The 22,799-nt window shown below is 49.6% G+C and overlaps 1 protein-coding gene across 1 annotated transcript in view; it reads left to right on the forward strand.

Annotated features, from left to right (window-relative positions):
• The first annotated feature begins 4,642 nt into the window (after positions 1-4,642).
• The window catches only part of DPP6 (dipeptidyl peptidase like 6), a 939,040-nt gene continuing 920,883 nt past the window's right edge, over positions 4,643-22,799 (forward strand). The window contains exon 1 of the mRNA XM_053898709.1: positions 4,643-4,948. Within this exon, the coding sequence (XP_053754684.1) occupies positions 4,889-4,948 (60 nt within the window). The 5' untranslated portion in view covers positions 4,643-4,888. The remainder of the gene's footprint in view (positions 4,949-22,799) is intronic.

Raw genomic sequence — 22,799 nt, forward strand, 5'->3', positions numbered from 1 at the left:
CTGTGTGGCAGCTTTAACAAAGTGAAAATACTGTGGACCCTCACACACCCCCAGCTGCTCACTCTTTCAACAAGATACAGACACCTTGGGACAGTCGCCTTTCTTTGCAGCCAAGGAGTTGCATTTATTCTGATCAGTACCCACACAAGATTTTAATAGCCCTTTTCCCTTTCTTTATGACATGCATTGAGAAGACTACTTTTATTATTCATTAAAAAAAATTTTTTTTTAATGCTTACTTATTTTTGAGAGACAGAGAGAGACAGAGCACGAGCAGGGGAGGTACAGAGAGAGAGGGAGACACAGAATCCCAAGCAGGCTCCAGACTCCAGCTGTCAGCACAGAGCCTAATGCGGGGCTTGAACCCACGAACTGTGAGATCGTGGTCTGAGCCAAAGTCAGACGCTTAACCAAATGAGCCACCCAGGCGCTCCAAAAACTATTTTCGTTATTTTTAAAGATTTTATTAAGTAATCTCTATACCCAGCACGGGGCTTGAACTTACAACCCGGAGATCAAGAGTTGCATGCTCTATTGACTGAGCCAGCCAGGTGCCCCAAGAGGACTATTTAAAAGTTAAATAACAGGGCTTGGGAAAACTCAATACACCTGGGGGGAGAAAACAAGGTACGGGCCAGTAGAGTTTCAAACAGAAGCAGAGCCAACATCCCCAGCCAGCGTGGGACACACTGTAGGCATCGGTCACAGGTACAACGACATAAGCCTCCCGCTGAAGAACAGATTCTGGACCACAGGATGTCTACAACAGCTTCTAATTGGCGGGCATTATTTGCCAAAAGCCATCTTGGATTATCTCACAGTTAGCCTAGGGTTGTATCATCAACTTGTTTAATTTTTTTAATGTTTATTTATTTTTGAGAGAGAGAGAGCACGAGAAGGGTAGAGAGAGGAGGAGACACAGAATCCGAAGCAGGCTCCAGGTTCCGTGCTGTCAGCACAGAGCCAGACGCGGGGCTTGAACCCACGAACCGAGAGATCGTGACCTGAGCCAAAGTCGGACGCTCAACCGACTGAACCACCCAGGCTCCCCACCAAGTGGTTTTTAATAAATGGCTGAGAGTGCGAAAGCAATCAAATGGCAAGTTCGGCTAGACGGACTTGTAAAGAGGGCTCCGTGTACCTGCACAGGTAGGAAGGTCAGGAAGGCAGAGCTCCTGGGAGCACGGAGCTTTCAAACCACGTGCCGACAGCTGCTGGCATTTTCCTCATGGTATGCATCTTGGAGCGTTCCAGAACTGCCCTGGATGCCAGGGTGACACACATGTGGTTGTTAACGAGTGTTGTGTAGAAACAACAGCTTTACCGAGTGGCCACCGATCGTTCAGTGGGTGTCCACTGAATACTAATGAATGTTAATACTAAATTAATTACGGAAGTGGTACCTGTGCGCCACGGGAAAAGCTTCATTACCCTGCATGCACTCTCAGTCCTCCTTCCAGACTGAGGAGAATGATCTACAACAGGTCAGTGCACTCCTTCCTCAGATCCAGGGCTAAAGGTGAGGCGGCCAGCATTTCTGCCACACGTTACAAATGTCCCTGCCTTTTGCTCCCGCCTCCCTCTGCTGTAAAGACGGGATGTGAGTGTGCATCGCATGGGGTTCGACCAAAACCACCCCACTTTCCTGAAAGAGATTACTACAGATATGCATTTCAACCAGTAGACGTACGAGGCACAAATGTAACTTTTTTGTTGTGGGTGTTCGGTAGCCGGCTTGGTACCGTGGGAAGGACAGCTGGAGAGCTGTAAACATTCAATCTTAATACCGGAAACGAGGGATCGCCACCTTAATCTGATGTATCTATCAACTCAAGCACGGGTGGCCTAACAGTGACAGCACAGCTCATTCTCTGGAACAAGTTGGCAGGAGCCCGAGTGTTACTCACAGATGCCCCGCCCCCCCCTTAGCTCTCAAATATCAGCACCGGTGTGCTTTTCCGTTCCTCATCGAACTTATGAAAAGAGCAAAATATACAACTGTTGAACAAGGGAACTGTAGCTGAATGAAGCAAGTGACGTGCGGCTGAGTTTAACTTTGCAAAACCTACATCATATTCAACGTGCGGATTTCCTCATTTCTGGGAGGAAGGAAGTTGGGAATCATCGCCTAATTGTTCCGCTTTTTCGGTCACACTCGTCTGGGGGTGGGCAGTGTTTGCTCTGACCTGAGAGCCATCAGAAGACGGGGGACGGGGGACCGGGGACCGGGAAGGCGGCAATGATCCTGTTAGACTAGCAAGGACAGAGCCTGCTGGTGTCCAGAGAGAAGGGAGGAGGGGAAGGTGAGGAGGGGGCAGCTGTGGAGGCGAGGAGAGAATCAGGAAGCTCCTGCTCATGTCCCTCTTACCTGCTTCCTTGAGCCTGACATACTGGGATCTATTGCATGGTAATGCTCAACCGGGACTGAAACACAGAGCACTGATAAACGCTGCCGGATCCGTAAGCTCCAAATTTTAGTGTCAAAAAAGTAGGACATATTGGCAGAGCTGGCCACAGGACATTGCATTATCTAGCCTGCATATCCATCATGAAAAAGGAGTGATGGGAGTTGCAGCAGGCTGCTTCTGAAATGACTCCCAACGATCCCACTGGAAGTGCCATGCTGATTACGAAACGGCAGGACGCTTCGCGAGACTGTAGCCTGCAGTTCTGTGGAAACAGAAGAGCTTTTCTAATGTTACCTAATAAACGCGGTTATTTAGCTAGAGGGATTTCTGAGCAGCGTGGAAGGTACCACCTGGGTTTTCTTGCTACTTACAGTATGAGAGAAGAGAGATACATTGAGTGAATGGTTATTAAACAAGAAGGGAATAGGGAAACTGAGACGGAAAACACATGGCCTTCTGGGTTCAGCCGCAAGCTGTGAAGGGCTCAGAAGCCATTGCTCCCAGCCTCACAGCAAGAAACACCTGAGTAAGTGGAAATCAGTGATGATTCTTGGACCCAGAAGAGAGGGGGAGGCCCCACGGCACACACAGCTCCCCAGGAGCCTGCGCAGAAGGGTAGATCTGCTAACCCGGAGCAGAAACCCTGGGACAGGAACAGGGAGGAACAGGTCAGTGGTAATTTTTGATGAGCCGCTAGAGGCTGAGAGCCGACTAGCGCCAGGGCGAGGGAGTCCGCGGGCCACACTCACGGGATGCCCACCCTTGGGGATTCCACGTCCAGAAACGATGGAAATGACAGACTGTCTCTGAGTTATCAAGCGCTCCCAGTGTCAGCTCCCAATGTTCCGGGCTGTCAGCGACACCTGCCATTTGCTGAATGCCTGTTCCTGTGCCTAAGCACCTTCTACGCATCAATACTTCGGGGTCTCAGGGTCGTCACCGGACTTTGGCACTCTAGTGCCTCCCTCCCAGCCGTAAAACCACCAAGAGAGAACCTCCCCAAGGACGTGGGCCAGGCAGGGCAAAGCCAAGACTCCGCACGACACGTGCCTTCACCACCACGCTCTGTCCACTGCCACACACACGGATGCCCAGCACATGCCTCCCCATCCCTGGGCCCGAAACCTCACCAGTTCGTCTTTGAACTTCTTCACGGGGCAAAAACCATGAAAGGGGATGACGGACTCTACCACATGGACCTTATTCCTATTTGGGGACACGGCCGAAACGATGAGCACCAGTAACACCTGAGAGCGAAATCCTTTTCCTCTTAAAGGGGCACCGCAAAGGGATGTGCTTCTTTCTGTTGGGAACCCAACACGAGGGAAGGAGCAAGTTCCGGGCTGGCTCTCCCAGCAGAAGCCAACTCCTTCCCTCACTTTGTAGATGATGAAACTAAGGTTGTGGGGCCGGGAAACAGAAACTGAATTATGCCACTTGATTTTCCTTCCAGAATATTCAAACCGCAGTATCTCTACCTGGATAAATCCAGGAAAACCAACCAACCAACCAAACAAACAAACCGACCAAGATGTGGCTAAATGCTACAGCCGGGCGCCAATGGGCTCCGGGTCCACTATTGAGACTTGAGAGTCTGTAAAATGTTGCAATGCGGTCTTCGTGGTACAGCTGTTCTTTCCGGGTTTGTTTTTCCTAGTTCCCAAGGGTGAGTTTTCCACCTCTACCCCAACGCTGCCTAATTAGATCATGACTTCACAGGCGCCAAAGGAAAAGAGAGCGAGCGAGCGCGACAGCCAGGGCCAGAGAGACAGGAACGCCAGGCACGCTGCAAACACTCGGGTCGGGCTGCAGAAAGGCGTGGGCGCCCAGGGCCGCCTTCCCCCGACCCGGCCCGGGGCCAGCGGACCCAGGCGCACGCGGCGGCGGGGACCGAGCCGGGCGGCCCGGAGCCCGCCCCTCCGTTCCCGGCCTTCGCCCGAGCGGGGGCGCCCGGCGGAGCCTCGCGTGCCCCCTCCCGACCATCCCGGGGAGCCTGGGCGGCGGGAGCGGGCGCCGGCCCTCGGAGGTGCCGGGTGCGCACGGAGGCCGGCGGCGTGCGGAAGGCGCCCCCGCGAGGTGCCCGCCGCCGAGGCTCCGCCCGGGGGGGAGGGGGCGTCAGGGCGCGCGGCGGCCACGCTCCCGCGGTCCCACCCGCCGGACACGTACCTCCGCGCCCGTCCTCGGAGCGCCCGTGGGTCCGCGCGGCCTCCCGGTCCTGAGCCGCGGACCGCCGCCCGGGAAGGCAGCGCCGCGCGGAGCGTCCCCGCAGCCGCCGGCCTCGCTCCCTCCCGGGTCCCGGCAGCGGCTTCTCCCGTGCGGCGCGCAGCCCCGCGGACACCTGCGGCCCGCCGACTCGCCGCCCGCGCCCGACGCGGCTGGAGGGCAGGACCCCCTCGGCTCCCGGAGACGCGCTCCGCGCCGCCCTCCTGCGCCCGGGAAGTTTGCAAGGTAGAGCGGCGGGCCCCCAACTTCCTCCGGACATGAATCAAACGGCGGGAGCCTCCAATAACGTCAGGTGTCCCCCGGGGAAAGGCCACAAGGTAAGGGACCGCTAAGGGGGGCGCTCGGGCGGCACGCGGGGCGCGGGGGGAGGCCGGGCGAGCGGACCCCCGCGGGCTTGCGGATCCCGGGCCTCGGGGTCCCTCCGCATCCCGGCCGCGGGGCGGGGTCCTGGCGTCTAGGGGGCCGCCGGGGGCGGGGGTTGCGAGAACAGGTGGCGCGTCCCGGAGCGGAGCCCACAGTGGGGCCGGCGCACCTGCCCGGGCTTCCCGGGGCACGGAGAGCCTGGGGCGCTGGCTCCGGGTGCGGCGGCTCGCGGGCACATGCAGATTCCCCCCCCCCAGATCGCAGAGTTTTCCGGGGGTCAGGGAAGGTCAGCGGTGGGAGGCAGGGCCTCGGGGGTCCGCGTGTGACCCTTGGGCAGAGCGCTTCCGGGCGGCGCTTTGGGCTCCGCGGGGCGCGCGCTCTCCTAGGTGTCACGGACACGTGCTTAATTAACTTTAATGGGCCACGCGTGCCTGGAAAGATTTCCAGGAAATCACCTGGCGTTCGGAGAAGGGAGAACAAGCAGCGGCGAGAAATTGCTGCAGAGGCTCCCTCGTAGCGCAGGGTGTGCAGGGACCAGACGTGGGAAGGGTGTGCTTGCCCGCGCGGAGAGACAGACGGCCACAGAGGCCCCCTGCTCCACCCTGTGTGTGCGGCACAGCCCCTGCGTGGCCACGGCCAGCGCGACTCTTCTCGCACTCGCCTGAGGCTCACCTCAGGTCGCAGTTAGTTTGCGAGGAAGATTCCTTACCTGGCTTACCTAGGGAAGGCCGGCAGCAGTGTTCTGTATCACAGTACTTTTAGGGTATTTTCGAGTATTTCTAACCAAAACAAACAAACAAAAACTGAGAGAAGGCCAGTGCTTTGGATCTTAGATTTGGGATGTGGCCTGAATCTGTGCTCTGGTCTTTTGTCTCCTGTTTGTTACGCCTGTTTGGGCAGCACGTTAGTAGAAGACGGTGGTATTTGTTGGAAACTGCACATGTGAGGAGTTGGGTTCATTTGGTGGATGAAGGAACCCCTGGTCTGTTGAGTTATGTACGTTGAGGAGTGAGACCGAATGCCTTTCCGTCAATCGCGCGATAGCCAGCGTTTTGTACTCCGGGCGGATCTGGGTGCAGTATTTCAATCAGCGGGCCATATCTCTGATCTCCATGCTCATTAACGATGATTCGAGCAGTGACACTTTTCACATTTACGTTATTTAATATCAATAGGAAATGTCTCTTTAATACGTAGTAGCTGATATTAGAAGATTGTAAATGAGAAATCATCAAGTTTCACACACCGGTGAGTATGTGGTAGAGACATCTGTGGAGTTCGGAAGATCATTCGGTAATTTCTTTTAAAAGATGCCTTTGGTTCCAGTGTGAAAGTGGCTTCTTGGCAGAATTGGACTGCAAGGTACTGACACCAATAAAATGTACTGGGAAGTGGGCAACCATTCAGGATGTAGTAGGAGGCCTGTTCGTCACAAGGAAGCACCTGGCGGGTCCGTCGAGTTATGCTGATTCAGTGAACAGTCATTGTCAGCCGCTCGCTTAACAAACTGGGTCAACTCCGATTAAGTTCGGAGAACTGAGAACGCCGAATCGAAATTTAGAGATTGCCTTCACCCTCTGGAGTGAAGCCGTTGTCCTACCTGCTCCTCGTGCTTTGACCTTTCGGGTGGTCCCCATGGCCCACTGTCCATCTGCCGGGAGGAAACAATTCCAACTCCCTTCCGGGTCCCTTCCTCAAAGGAGAATCCACTGAAGTTGTCATTTGCCCGAGAAGTATGCAGGTGTATGGTGTGTGGTTGTGGTCGAGGGTTGCCGCAGTGATGGGGCAGCGCTGGAGACAGAATTAACCTGGTGACGAGCGAGCGAGTGTGGAGTGAACGAGGCACACGCACGGAGCAGGGGGTCGACAGTCAACCAGAAAGTAAGACGGGTCACGTGGGACTTAGGCTGCCATGGTTTCTGCCTAAATGCAAAACTGGATAATATCAGTGCGTTTTGTGAGAAGTTTGAAATATGCTTGTTTCCATTTTACCTGCTGTCCTGAGGGTTCCACGTGGGAGGCTTTCCGGGAAGAAGGGCCTCACCCTCTCCGCTGAACTCACTTTTGTGTTGATTCACTCCCTCGCCTCAGTCCCAGCTATGCCGATTGGACACATTGTTATGGTTTGTTCTTGGGAAGCATTTGTCGTCTTTGTCTTGTAGGGTCCCTGCTCAGTGGCTGGGTGTAGCCTTCCCTTCTGTTTCCTTGTTCCTGACCATGTGGGGGGGATGCCCCCCCCCCTGCCCCGGTAACCAGTGACTCACGGCTGCTAAGGATCACAGCGGTAACCACGGCAGTTACCTCCTGAGCACACCAGGAGCCATGGTCACACGGGGCTGGGGAATTAAAATGTCCCTGTGGGATTATGCACTTGTACCTGCCATGTGGGTCTGGTGTTGGGCACCGTGACTGGTATTCACCAAATACTGGTCAAGCAAGCACTGGCCAACAGCTTGGGCTGTTCTGTAGACTTGAGACGTGACCAGCCATTGGAAGCTGTCCAATGGCTGGTCGAGCAGCCCACGTTGAGTGTTTCCATGGTGGCGGCCTCTGTGTCCCCAGGGGCTCGCTGGAAGGTGACACTTTCTGGAAATGTATGAAGTGTTTTCTTCTTTCTTTCTAGATACAAAATGGTATACATTTTATAATACTGAATTACATAGAAATATCTGAAAAGGTAGTCAGGAAATACACCAAACTATTAAGCATGATTGACTTGGAATTAGAAGGAATGACTCGTATTTTTGCTGTATTTTCCACTTAAGTTTTCTATAGTCATGATGTATTGTGAGGTGTTTTTTTTTTTTTTTGAGTGCTTAATGGGTATATTTTGTGATAACATTACTAAACAATATGAACGTTTAAAATTTTGGTTTTGAAAACTTATGTACCGTTGTACAAAGATTTCTCAAAATCCAATATAACCTCTATAAAAAGAGCCACGGTTTTATTATTTACATAAAATGCTTGCGTTTCTTATTCGCAAAGACACTAAAGTCTTCCCTGGTAAAGGCGTGGGTTACTCAGTGTCGCAGAACGGACAGTTTAAACTTCGGTAGGCCGTAGTTCACGTGTTCCAGAATTATTCTTTAATTTGTTGTTTTCTTAAAAAAAGGTCATCATTAAATCTTTTCCACAGTTGTAGCTTATTACCTTCACCGGCACTTAAACTTGTCTTCATTGCCTTTTGAAACGTACAAGTGATGGGACATAAAAGCTATTGCTGCTGATACAGGGTGAGTTAAAATTTTAAGGTCAGGCCTATTTTGAGGAAGATAAACTCGTATTTAAAACACTCGTTTACTGATACACGAGACCCAGTGTGGTATTTAAAGCTCTCATCTCGACTGTTTCACGAGAGGCCTGTTTATAACTGTTGCGGGAGGTCAGCGACAGGACGGGACCTCAGGTTGACCCTGGGGCCAGACTCCGTGCCGGGGCCTCCGAATGTGCCCACCGTTCCCACAGGTGGTTCCGAGGTCTCAGCCTCGAGAGAGCGAGGGGTCCTTGAGACCGTCCGGGTGGTACAGGTGACCCCGCCTTGTTAAGGCTCCTGTAAACCTGTGGGATTCTGGCAGGAGGGTGTGGAGATCTGCAATCTGGTGGCCCCACCACAAGCCTGGTGTGGACCCTCTCTCCCTGCCCTCCGGGTGTGGGGACAGGGGGCGGTCCCACCTGACACCCCCCGAAACCCCCAGGATTTCCAGCTAACGATAATCCAAGTGTTTGAAGTTCTTTTTGATGAATTTTTTTTTTAATTTTTTTAAACGTTTATTTATTTTTGAGACAGAGAGAGACAGAGCATGAACAGGGGAGGGGCAGAGAGAGAGGGAGACACAGAATCTGAAACAGGCTCCGGGCTCTGAGCGGTCAGCACAGAGCCCGACGCGGGGCTTGAACTCACAGACCGTGAGATCATGACCTGAGCCGAAGTCAGACGCTTAACCGACCGAGCCACCCAGGCGCCCCATGATGGATTTAATTTCCTAGTCCCTACTTACATTTCCTTTCTATTTCTAGTGCTTAACTCACTAAGGGACAGTGAAGATTCGGCCGGTAGGCTCAGTGTGGCTTGGGTCTCTGTCATTTTTCCTTTAGGATGTTCAAAAAATTAAGCCTCTAAACTGAGCCATTTTAGTTCAGTAGGAGGGCGTTTTTGTGAAAGAATACCGGCTAGACCCTCCTGCATTTTTATTTTGCCTTCATCCTAAAAGCTGTTTTTTTTTTTCTGGTCAGAGAATCCTGAGTTGGTAAGATTTCGGTTTCTCTTTCAGTGCTTGAAAGAGCTTTCCACTGAATTCCGGTCTTGAATTTTTTTTTTCCCCCTCCTCAGAAGTGGATAGCCATTTGATTCATTGTCCCTTGAATGCAATGCACCACTGTTCTCTGTGTCCTGTCAAGATTTTCCCTTTATCTTTGGTTTGTAGTATTTGGGTGTCAGATGCCTGGACATGGTTTTCTTCCTATTTACCCTCTTGAATCTTCACGTTCAGAGCATCTGGTGAAATGAGGTGTTTCTTCCCTCCTATCCCTGGGCTGCTGGAGTGACAGTTATTCGTATGTCAGACACTGTGTGTGATGCCGCGGGTCTCAGAGACGGTTCCTGCTTTTATGCCCGTTTCCTCTGTCTTCTTTGGGTTTGCTGGTTTCTGCTGCTCTGTCCTCACATTCAAGCCACGCTTCCCCCTGGCTTCTCCATCCTACCGTGGCCATGCCCAGCGGTTTATTTCGGATGTTGTATTTTTAATTCTGGAAATTTTACTTTGTCCTTTCTTCCGAGTCTCTGTTTTTCCAGCTTAGAGTGCCACCCTTTCATTCACCGTAAGTACTTTTTCCCTGTAAGTAACGGGCCTCATTGCGACACGTTAAAATCCCTGTCTTCTGATTCTGACATCTGGGCCACCTTGGGACTGGTCTGGGTTGATCGTACTACTTTCTTTTTTTTTTTTTTTTTTAATTTTTTTTTAATGTTTATTTATTTTTGAGACAGAGAGAGACAGAGCATGAATGGGGGAGGGGCAGAGAGAGAGGGAGACACAGGATCCTAAGCAGACTCCAGGCTCCGAGTTGTCAGCACAGAGCCCGACACGGGGCTCGAACCTGCGAACCGCAAGATCATGACCTGAGCCAAAGTCAGACGCTTAACTGAGCCACTCAGGTACTCCCTACCCCTGATTTTCTTATTTCTAGACGTTCCCCCTCTCACTTTCCACCTGTGGCACGTGCCTCAAACTCTGCCCTCTCCAGAATCTGCTAATTTGGGTTGTTTTCCCAGCTGTCAGATTGCTTGTTCTGTGTTTTGCCCAGAGATGTACTTACGTGTATCATAGCTGCTTCGACACGACTGTGACCCGGCCGTCCCGGGGAGTGGGACCCCACTCATCTTTTCCATTAGTCAATTCAATGCCCAGGCTTTAGAATCAGTAGTTTGGGGACTTTGCTTACTGTGGCCCTGGAACCAGTGACAGAGAAGTTTCTAGAATGACAGGGCAGTCACTAGACTTACTCCTCACTTTATTTTCTCAAATCTTTAGCTGGACACGTGTTACCCCTCTGCGCTTTGAGACGGCATCCAGGAAGGAATGGTCAGCCCAGGTCGTGCCTTCCATCGGTGTTCCAGCCTTCCTCCCCCCCGCCCTCTCCAGGACGTTGTTACACCTGCCAGCTTCTCTCTCCTGTGATGTCCAGTCGCTTCCGTGTCCTCCCGGTCCCCTGTTCTCCCCTCCCCAGTGTGTCCCATTCTCCAAATGCCCATTTGTTAAGGCACAGCCTGTTAAATCTGGAAGGTCTCTTTCTTCCTCTGCCTTCTGACCCCCGCCAGGATGCCTCCCGTGTCTTTCCCACGCCTCCCTGCCCTTCTTCTGTGGACAGCAGAGCTCCCGCCTCCCCAGGCAGTTCATCCTCTTGCCACACTTTTCCTCGGTCTGCACATCTCTGGAATTAAGCAGCCTCCTCCTCCTCTTCACGGGCCAGGGATTTCCGCACACGGCTTCGTCAGCGCCTCCCTTTCTGCGGGAAGCCTTCCCTAAGTGGCTGGCTCAGCCACTGACCCACAAGCCACCGTGGACGCCCCCAACACAAGCAAGGCTTGTCCTGCCCTTTCTCTGTCATCACCCCTTCAGCGCACGAATTCAGCAGACGAGGTCTCCATCCTAACTCTTGGGTGCCTGTCTCACTCTCCAGTTTGCTGTTGTGGCTTCAGTTTCGTACCTTTCCACCTGCTCTCGTCCCTCTGCCTGTTCCTGAGCCTGTGGCTCTGGCAGAATTCCCAGCTCCTCTAATCCTGACCGTTGATTCCTGTCCTCTCCTGTGACAGTGCCTGGTGCCTCCTGTCACAGACAGGCCTCTGTTCCTAATACGTAGTGTGTGTGAGTGTGTGTGCGTGTCTGTATATATACATACACACACATACATATATATACACACACACACACACACACATATATATATATAATTTATTTATTTATTTATTTTGAGAGCGCGAGAGAAAGTGCACAAGCCGGGGAGGGAGAGAGAGAGAATCCCAGGCAGGCTCCGCGCTGTCAGTGCAGATCTCGACGCGGGGCTCGAACCCGCAAACTGTGAGTTGATGACCTGAGCCAAAACCAAGAGCCGGATGCTCAGCCGACTAAGCCACCTGGGCGCCCCCCCTACTACGTCCGTAGTATTTTAAAACAGGATCTAGCTCCGGAGGTAATTTTGCTCCGTCCTTTCATTTCATAAAACCTGAGCTCCAACAAAACGCAGCTAGTTGGTGAGACAGCCTGGACGCAGACCCTCATTCGCCGGCCCCCGTCCGTGGCGCGCTCTGTCGCATCCAGCTGTGTCACGCGTAGCTCCGTTGGAGCACGGAGTCGGGGCCGCATCTGCTACGAGCTCGTACGTCACGTGGGTCCGTGGCTCAGCCTGGAGGGCACTTCACTAACGTGCAGTGTCTCTGAGGGCACATCCAGGTCAAGGGTGGTCTGGCCTACCTTAGCCCATCACACACGCCAGACAGGAAGCTTACTTGTTTGGCTGGTCATTCCTGAAAGAGATAGGGAAGGGAACCCATGTCAATTAAAAAAAAATGTAAATTCTTTTTACTACCCAGAACCTAAATCATCCCGAAGAATTGTAGAATGTTTAATGTAATGCATAAAACATAAATTGCTTTAATGACTTCCTGGATATTCGCGAAAACCTATTTATGTTATTTGGTTTTACGTTTTATTGATTTCAAAAAATTTTAATTGTCCTCGTTTTCTCAGTAAAATACATAAAACGAGTATCAGCTCATGCATAAGTTAAATTTCCAGGAAGAAGAGGCAACAGATGAGTAGTAATTGCTTTTCTGGTTAAACTTGCCGGATTACTTCTTTTTAAGTCAAAAGCTGTCCCTCACACGCGGTATTTTAATTATCTCACATCTTATACCTTGTGAAGGAAATAGACTGACTGGAATTTCATAGACCCCCCCCCCCCCATTCATGTTATTTTTGTTTAAGTGCCTGGCAATCTGTGTTTAGTCAGCAGAGACAGAGGACAGCTATGTGGCTCCCTGCTGGTCCCGTCCCCACATTCGTAGGGCCCGAGAGAGTCTGTATTGCATGCCTACGACGTATAGCGTGCATGCTTTTTCAGTGTCTGTCTTGTTTTATGAAAATCTCAAATTAATATTAAGAGATCTTGAGACATTTAGACATGGCTCTATAATTAAAAATTGTATATGGTGTAACGCAGACACAAAGGAACAAGTTCACATTTTTCATAAAGTAAAAAAGTCGAAGATGCTCGGGGCCTTTGTAAAAGTAGTCTGAAGTGTGTGAGTTCGGGGGTGGAAAAGCCCATCCGGGGGAGGAATATTTACTGAGGGTGCAAGAACATAAGGGAAAAGGGGTGAGTAGACCGGGTCTGAGAATGAGCTAAGTTGTGCCTCCTGTTTAGGTTGACTCTCAGGTAAGTGGTTGCAGCTCGCTGGGCCTCCCCCTGCACCCTCCATCCCCGGCCCTCGCTATCTGAAGACTAAGGCTTCAGGGCCCCATCAGGCTCTTCCTTGCTCATGTTCCAACCTGAGAAAGAGCCATAGGCAGACTGATTGCCATTATTAAGGCATTCATGGGCATAGATGTTACAACCAGTTCTATAATGAGATGTGCTTAATGCGAACCCTAATCCAGTGGGAGTCCTTCACACTTTAGTATGAAAACGGACACATACTATGCATATCTGATACAAGCAAAGCTTGCAGCCTGAAGACAGAGGTACCGTATGAGATGAAGTGATCACCAATTTTCCTTTTCCATCCCTCACTTGTCATAAGTATGACAAGTAGATAGGTATGATTTTTTCCTCCTTTTATTTTTTAACTGAGGAAACTGAGCCAAGTGATGAGAGGCAAATCGCTTCCAGTCACAAAGCAAGTAAAACAGAAAATGTTTTCAAACTGAAAATGTGTAAATAATGAACAGTATTGAATCTTTCATTCAGTAAGCTTCAACTCATGTTTCTTTCTACCTGTAAGTCTATTAATTTCCTCAACGCTACGTGTTATTTATGTATTTTGTAAGCATGGACTCCTTACTATTCTAAAAAAAAAAAAAAAAAAAAACCAATAAAGAAACTGTCTCTTTCATTGGTGAGCCAGGTGGGTCTTCACAGATGAGATGGGGAACGAAAGAATGAAATACCTGGCTGTTAAAAGACGAATAAAGCCAAATTACGGGAGTGTGGTCCGAGAAAAGAGTGATCCATTCAGTCTAGTTGGGGAAGACTTCACACAGGAAGTGGGGCTCAGCACTTACCGTTCTCACTATGTGCCCTGCAGTCTAGACATTGCATGCAAACTCCCGGCCTCGTACGACCAACTTTTCCTGCTCCCCCAAATGGTAAATACGATTCTTGGCAACCAAGGAACCCATGGAGCTACCATGTAGCATTAGCTATACTTCCGGTAATTTCTGTTTGCGACCACTCAGATCAGGTTCCAATGCCTTCCACTCTAGGGACTCCGCAGCTTCACTTCCTCCGTGCAATAGTCAGAAGTCCGAGAGATCACCAAGAGGGACATGATGCGAAAAAAACAAAAATAAAGCAACGCTTACCATCTTCTTCCACGCTATGTTGGCTTTTGAAACGGTGCAACGTATGTTTCTTAATTCACTCATCAACTGCCAGGGTAACGGAGATGCTGTTCATCGCCTCATGGGCCACGTATCGTGCGAAAGAAAGACCTCGCCTACGGCCTCGCTTCTGTTTGAAACGCAGGACTCTGCCTGCTCCTAGAGCCAGCTGATAGGACCAGGGCTGGACTCATGCTACGGGGAAGAAATCCACACGCTGAGCGGAGCCAGTCGACAGTGTCGTTGGAGATTTGAACTGAGAGACCCGGAGATAGTCATCAGAGGTGGAGGGCACCATCTGGAAGATTCCATAGACTCTGACAGCCATGGATGGTCACGGGAAGCTAAGGATGACAGTTGAGAGAAAGAGCCAGCGGGGGGCAGCGAGGGGACAGAAATTATGGGCCCCTGCAGCACGGGGCATGTGGCCTCCCTTCTAGACTCTCAGGTACCTTCACCTGAAGCCCGCCCCTACTTCCTTTTACTTCCCTGAGGCCCCTCTGTGTTTGGAAAGGCACCGTTATGTAAAATGGACAGAAAACAAAGAAGCCTCTTTAATTGCTAACGGGATTTCCTGTGTTTTCTCTCATTCCCCATGACCACCAAATAAAACTTTTTTTCTGTTGAACAGACTTTTTGCTAAGCTTCTTTGCTTTCAAACTTTGTCTCCCAAGAGGCACAAGTGAGAATTAAGAAAAAAAAAAAAAAAAAAGGTCACCAAATTGCTTTCTAAGCAGGAGTAGGAGTGATGGCTCCTTTCCAGGTTATTATCGGATAGAGCTCGCCAGAGCTGAATTTATCAGAAAGATAGAGGGTATCTGTGAGGCTTTGTGGCAAGAGAGAAAAGGGAACGAGGCAAAAAGATGATGTAGTGGTGGCCGGGAGTTATACTTTGGGGAACAGAATAGAAATTTTGCTGTGTTGGGGCACCTGGGTGGCTCAGTTGGTTAAGCGTCCGACTTCAGCTCTGGCCATGATCTCATGGTCCGTGGGTTCAAGCCCCACGTCGGGCTCTGTGCTGACAGCTCAGAGCTTGGAGCCTGCTTCAGGTTCTGTGCCTCCCTCTCTCTCTGCCCCTCCTCCACTCATGCTCTGTCTCTCTCAAACAATGAATAAACGTTTAAGAAATAAAAAAAAAAAAGGAACGTTGCCGTGTTGTATCTCGCTTTTCAGTGACGTGTCAATAAAAACCTTTTGGGTTCCCTGGCATGTTATGGAGTGAGACCTCGGGTTTGGGGGCCGTTGGAAGTGGGTAGCTTGATGTACCATGGGCTATGGGTTCAAGAGAAGGGATGGGACAGGATTCATCTGCCCAAGGGGGAGCTCCCCAAATTTCAATTACATCCATAATTTATTTGTTTTCATTTGAGCTTTTTTATTTTTTACAGGTTCCCACTTTTCTCCTGCAGTCCCATGGGCCCTAGCCAAAATGATGTATCATGTGTGAAGCAGGTCTCTAGCTGGTTGTGTTTGAACCCAGATTGTGAAGATATCATATCCCTTTCTGGCTCCTTTGCTCTACAAACAGTGCCCTTTCAGGAGTTAAGATGCCCAGTGCAGGCTAATATATTATCAGTTCCCAAACTCACTCAAAAGACAGGCTTCCTCTCGCCAGCAGCTTGAGCGAGCTTTGGGTCCGGCACCTGCAGGGGGGAAGGGGGCCCTTCTTCTGCCTCTTTCCTAGCGCATCCCTCCACCCTCCTCGCCACCCAGTGCCCCATGTCTGTCTGCTCCAAGGTTGGGTTGGGAAGGAGGAGAAATGAGGGTAAAAACAGAGCGTAACATGGTAGGTGCCGTCATGATCTGGTGATAGGTCTCTGCGGACGGGACACAAAGCCGACCCTTTTCTGACAGCAGCTTGTCAGAGCTTTTCTTTGGCCACCGTCGCATAGATATTGAAAGGTGACTCTGTGGCTTTTCCTCCGGCTGTGACACTGTCCCTCGTCCTCAGGCTTCCTGTTGTCAGTCTCTGCCATTACTTTGCTCTGTTGGGCGGGTTCCTTTATTTTTTTTTTTTAATTTTTCAATGTTTATTTATTTATTTTGAGAGAGAGAGAGGGAGACACAGAATCCAAAGCGGGATCCAGGCTCTGAGCTGTCAGCACAGAGCCCGACGCGGGGCCCGAACCCACGAACCGCGAGCTCATGGCCTGAGCTGAAGTCGGACGCTTAACCGACTGAGCCACCCAGGCACCTCTGGGTGGGTTCCTTTCTAATTGGCTCTTGGCTTTGTCATTCATATGGTCCATCTGTGTCATGGGGAACACCCACATTTTCCACTCTCACCATCCCAGACACGGTGTGTTCCCAGTACAGCCCCACTCTTCGCATCTGGCTGTTCAAGAGAAAGTTCTGGTTGCAGCTTCTGTTGAAAACTTTCCAGGTGGGGTCGAGGTAGATACAGCTTCTGCTTCCAAGTCACCCCTTCCGAGCCCGCGAAGAGTTCCCCGACCCCCTCACTTGGTGTGTGCTGAGAGGCAACCTGTATCTACTTGTACATTCCTTCCTCTTCCACCCAAATGATGGAAGGTGCCAGAGAATCCCACCAGCTGCCTGCATTGGAGGCTTCCTCTCCAGGGGGATGATGGCTAATGTATGCAAGCGATTTCACACCCTTTCCTCATTTCCTAATAGTCTAAAGACCACTTTCAGATGTAGGGACACTTGGCAGCCATTTTTGCAGATTTTTCATCTTATTTTTATTGTTTTAAGTTTATTTACTTTGAGAGAGAATGAGAGTGTGAGCAGGGGAGGGGCAGAGAGAGAGAGAGAGAGAGAGAGAGGGATAGAGAGAATCTCAAGCAGGCTCCATGCCATCAGCACAGAGCTCGATGTGGGGCTCGAACTCCCGAACCGTGAGATCATGACCTGAGCCAAGATCAAGAGTTGGATGCTCAACCCTGGGTCCCAACCCAGGCGCCCAAATTTTTGCAGATCTTAAGTTTGGTGCCTCAGGTGGGACCGATAAAGGAAGAGCCTACTGAACTTGGTTCTTTCTACTTGTGGTTTTCCAGTATCTCTGAGAATATGGGGCAGATGATGATGTGTGGAAATCGCAAGTGCCATCTAAGCTCAGTGTGTGTGCCGGAAGGATGTATTTTGGCTTCTGTGATTGGAAAAGCATTCGTGGAAGAGTTGGGGTTTCAGCGAGGCAGTGGGGGGCACAGCATTTTACATGAGACTGTGTTTTATCTAAAGGACACAAGTCGCCTCCCCAAAGTCGAACATTTCCGTTCTCTTCGCACCTTAAATGCTTGCACTTGCTTTCGTGCTCATGTGCATCCAAGGAAAGAAGGGGCTCTTGGATGTCATGTTCCCCCTCGTCACTAAAATCCCCCTGTCGCGGTGCTTCTCAGACATGACTGGGCACCCTGGGAGTTAACTCCCTGGGTTAAGCCGGTCACCTGGGAGTTGTTGTCAACACGCAGGTTCTGGGAGTGGCTGCGGGGTGGATCTCGAGGTTCCCTAAATGAGGCCAAGGCTGTTCCTCCCAGACCATGCTTCGAATAGCAAGGCTCTGTGGCTTTTGCTGAGTGACACATGCCTCAATACATGACGTACTTCCATGTGTCATCGTGGCAGGTTGCCGGAAGCCTTTCATTTTGGGAGGACGGTCTTAGCTGTAGTTTGTACATCATGGGCTCTCACGCCTTTGAACTGTGACGAGACACTTCGGGGCCATTCACTGGGAAAGGAGGGTTGAACTAAGAATAAAGGGAATGAGGGTCCCCTTGCCAGCTCTGCCATCACCTGGCTTTGGGCCATCACCACCAGCATCTCCAGAGTTAGCCACACCTTTTATTTTTTTTATTTTTTATTTTATTTTTTTTATTTTTTTTATTTTTGGGACAGAGAGAGACAGAGCATGAACGGGGGAGGGTCAGAGAGAGGGAGACACAGAATCGGAAACAGGCTCCAGGCTCCGAGCCATCAGCCCAGAGCCTGACGCGGGGCTCGAACTCACGGACCGCGAGATCGTGACCTGGCTGAAGTCGGATGCTTAACCGACTGCGCCACCCAGGCGCCCCAAGGCACACCTTTTAAACGGCCGGTGCTGTAAGGTGGTCTCCAGGGCTCCAGCAAATACGAATATTCTACTTCTAAACCTGTTTTACGTCTGTCTTACTTACTTAGCTATATTACTTAAAAAAAAACAAAACAAAAAAACAAAAAAACAACCTTGGGAGCTAAGTCTATGTTTTTACATACACTTTCATTCACGGAACACGAGATAGGAACCTTGCGTGTAGAACGTGCTCCGTCAGTCTTTAGGAGTGACGATGGTGCGGAAGAGTGTTGACGTGGTGGTACAAGAGGCGATCCCAATATGGAGGAGTCCGTGAAGATTTTAAAGGTCTCTGGAGCAACTCTTTGTTGCTGGGTGGTGGGCGGTGTCGACTTCCTAAAGGGGAGATAACCGATTCCACGGTGGCCATGCGCTTGCTGAGTTTCTCATCTCCGACTAGGGCGAGTAGAGGCACCCCTTCCTCGCAAGGTCCAGGAGGATCAGGAGAGTAAAGGAGTGGAAAGCCTTCTCGTTATAAATACAGTAGAGGTTTTTGAAGACACAAAGGAAACCTCTGCTTCCTTGCTCACACCCTTCGGTGATTCTACATCCGTAAAACCTCCCCGTTCTCTTCAGGTTACGGTTCGTGAAGACAGCATCCTACTTAGTCTTTCTAAATAGGTGCTACGTTCTGACTTCCTAAAGTATCTATTTCCATCCTGTCCATATCAGAATCCACTGAATAATTTGAAAACTCATTGATCGAGCTACGAGTCCTTGTGCTATAGACGCCACTGGGTTGTCCTAGTTGAGGAGAGTCAAGACAAAGATCGACAGAAAAGGCAAAATGACCCAGTCGTAGTCTCTAAATGATGTGTTATGACAAACAAGGAAATGTCACGCTGACATTTACTAGCTGGAAAGAAGACAGGGAGGGGCGGGGAGGGGTCGTAAATAGCTGATGAAGTCCAGAAACTCCTACGTGAAAGATCCAAGTGATGCAGGCAGGCAAATGCTTCCATTTATCAAGGAGGGCAGGCAGAGAGATACTCCGTTTTCCTCTACCTGTGAAATTATAGCTTTTCGTTTGAGGGATGAGATTGAGTGAAGAGCCACACTGAATGTATCTTTGCAGAACATTCGAGTATAAAACTTGCGTCTTCCCCAACTTTGAAAACAGTGCGAAACCCCTCCATCTATGTGTTAGATAGTATGAGAAACTTCGAGGTCTTATTCTGGACAAATCTATCAGCTGCTACACAACTTTAGGTTTACATCAGTCCACGTTGAAGTAGCCTTCGCCATAGTGGTGCCTCGATGACCCCACAGGCATCTGTTCTTATTGTGTTTCTTGTAAAGCAGACACCTAGAACAGATGTGTCCCTGAGGTTTGTGAGGGCAGCACCTGGATGGTGAAAACTGGGGGGGGGGGGTGCAAAGATTGAGGCCAATGGGAGCTCCTTCAACATCACCTAAATTTATTTCACCATCTGAAGCAGAAGACTTCAAATAGGAAAATTGGTAATGGGATTAGGGCTGTGGAAGGAGAGAAATTATGTGGATCCGGTGTGGTCTCATGGGAATAACCTAGAAGGTTAAAATGGGGTCGATAAAGTAATATCTAGACAACGGTGGCAATCTAGTTTGAAATAAATAATGTAGGATTGTTGCGGAACAGGGATTTTAAACTTCCTTTGGTAAAGTGCTGTGATCTGAAAAAGGAAAAAAAGCATTCCTTGGAAGTCATTAGGAAAGAAAGTAATTAGGGGAAAAAAAGGTTTATCTGTGGGTTGAGGGATGGAGATCTGTGTCTGCCAGGAAAGTATTTTGCTTTATTTAACCCTTGCTCTAGTCCTACGAGGTACTATGGTGGAGAGGACCCAGAGATATTAAGGTCAAATGTCCATTGAGATGCTTTAGGGCTAGACTCGGAGCTCACTGCTTAATTCCAACATCGCAATGGATGGTAAATGGTGGAAGAGGAGTAAATGAATCAGAACGGTCACTTCACAATTTGGTCATGAGTTGAATTGAGTAAGTTTGAGTAAATAAAGTTCTTCTACATTAGAGGAAGCGTGTCTATCGTGCGGTAGCCTTCTAGACACCGTGGCTCTGGTTTATTTGCTGAAAGATCACTTATTCTCTGAAATTGACCTTGAGTCCATTATTAGTCTTACAACTCTTACTAGTTCTAATGATCAGTCTTGCCGATTCTGTGTTTTGATCATACCGTGTGCAAAGAATGACAGCTGTTTCTCTTACTTTCTATACCCGATTATTACCATTTATTTATCTACTCTCGTGTTCTTGGTCAGGCTCCCTGTGCTGTTAAACCCTACTGTTGAGAGTAGGCTTCCCAGTGAGAACTGCTCAGTGATCCAGCATGATTGGGGTATGTTATGGTGTCATTACCGAGGGATGGAGGAAGGAGGTAGGAGCAGTTTGGGGCACACAGCCATGCCCGTGACATGCCCACACCCGTGTAAACAAAGAAAAGGGTGATACTGGTTATCTTTCCAAACAAAATGCCCACGGGAAGGAACAGTGACGGAAAGGGGAGTGAATGTTCAGAGACGTAAAGCAGAGAATCCAAAGACAGTCATGTTTTGCAAAACAAAAACACGTTCTCCGAAAGCATCCTTGCAGAGTACTCCCGTGAAATAACCCCTAAGAATAAAGAAATGTTTCCATGATTATATAAATACGTGGAATAGTTGAATCTTCTTGGAATTAATGGTACATACGAGCACAATAAAGAGTTTGAAAAAGGCTTCGCTGGCAAATTCTTCTTTTATAACAAATCCAGTGTTTCCCCAAGTTATTTAGCTCTGAGTACTTTCTATGCTTTTTTTTTTAAAGTTTATTCATTTATTTTGAGAGAGGGGGAGGCAGAGCATGAGGTGGAGAGGGGCGGAGAGATAGAGAGAGAGAGAGAGAGAGAGAGAGAGAGAATCCCAAGCAGGCTCTGCTCTGTCAGCACAGAGCCTGACACGGAGCTTGAACTCACCAACCATGAGATCATGACCTGAGCCCGAATCAAGAGTCAGATGCTTAACTGACTGAGCCACCCAGACGGCCCACTTTTTTTTACATTTTTAAATAGCCCTTTGATATCAGCTTTATAAAATCAGGAGTCAGATCTGTTTGGTGCCAGTTATCCAAATACAGGTCATAGCATGTGATAGGTGGGTACTCCTAAATCTTATTACACACCTTTAGGTCTTGGGTTTTGAGGGATACACTTGGGCAAAGCTTGAACAGACATAATAATGACAAGAGGGCAGTGACTTTGGGGCAAATAAGAGTGAATAACTCTGAGACCGTGCAGGTAGAAAGATAAGGAGCAGTTGTCTCTGTTTCCTGCTAATACGATGTCTGAAGACCGAATCTAGATTGGTGAATCCAGAAAGGTGCCCAGAATATGAGTTTTAGATTGATTAATTCTACCTGCTGGTCCTCTGGGATTCCGTTTGGACTTTGATGCAAAGATGTGGACTTTCAAAAAAGATGTCTCCCCATGGGGTGGATCGTAACCTGATATCTCCTCATAAGCTTGGATTTGGAGTAAAAGAAATAAATATACTTTCTAACTGCTACAGTAGGAATGAAAATGAAAAAAAAAAAGAAAAATGATTGCCATGATAAATTTCCCTGACATATTTATTACAATTCCTTCTTGAAACATTTGTGAGGGAGACATTGATGAAGCCTGGACCATTTTATGTACTTAGGCATAGTCTCTGAATTGTTTTAGAAGAGAGAGTTTTTAGTGCCGATTAATGAATTATCTGTGTGAGTCAGGACAATGAAGCATTATGATTACTTCTGGGTCCATTTCTCATCCTGCCCGTACAGACTGAAGTCTTCTGCAGGCTCTGCATCGGCCACCCGTTGCATTAGATTCCTGATGTTTCCGTCTGAGATAAGAAATAGCCCAACGACTTGCCTGGATCCTCCATTAACCCTGGGTGAAAATTCCCGGGGCCCCGGGAGATGTTCCTGCTGCACAGGGGCAGGTGCGGGCAGTAAGCCATCGGCCAGGGAGAATGTTCTTGTGCGAGCAGCCCTCACTTGCTGGCCAGGTGAGGAAGATCACACAGTACAGCTGCCCCAGGACCAGGCCTCAGTCATGGGCACACTGCTTATGGCACTCTGTCCCCTTCTCCTAAGTCATGTTCGTTTGAGAAAAGCCAGGCAATGGAGGCTGGTCTGCTCTTCCCTGACGCTCTCTTAGGGACAAGAGACAGTACATTCGCTCCCCGCATTCGGTGGCCTCATGGAAAAGTCATCCTGGTGGGAGGGAGGTGTGGAGGTGGAAATGACTTGAGGGGACAGGAAAGGCTCATGGCAGGATTAAGTTAACTTTCCCTACAATCTGCCACAGGGTTGCACGCAGTGCGTCCTTCCTCTGCTAAGAAATGGATAAACTCAGTCATCTAGAGGATATTTGAATGTTAGCCTGATTTATCAGATGTTTTCAGATGTTTTTCGTGTTCTTTTTTAAATATTTTAAAATGTTTATTTGCTTTTGAGAGAGAGAGAGAGAGACAGAGACAGAGTGCACGTGGGGAAGGGCAGAGAGAGAGGGAGACGCAGAATCCGAAGCAGGCTCCAGGCTCTGAGCCATCAGCCCAGAGCCCGACGCGGGGCTCGAACCCATGAACCGTGAGATCGTGACCTGAGCCGAAGTCGGACGCT

Source organism: Panthera pardus, unplaced genomic scaffold, assembly GCF_024362965.1.
Source record: "Panthera pardus isolate Hobbes unplaced genomic scaffold, ASM2436296v1 HiC_scaffold_9, whole genome shotgun sequence".
Classification (NCBI taxonomy): Eukaryota; Metazoa; Chordata; class Mammalia; order Carnivora; family Felidae; genus Panthera; species Panthera pardus.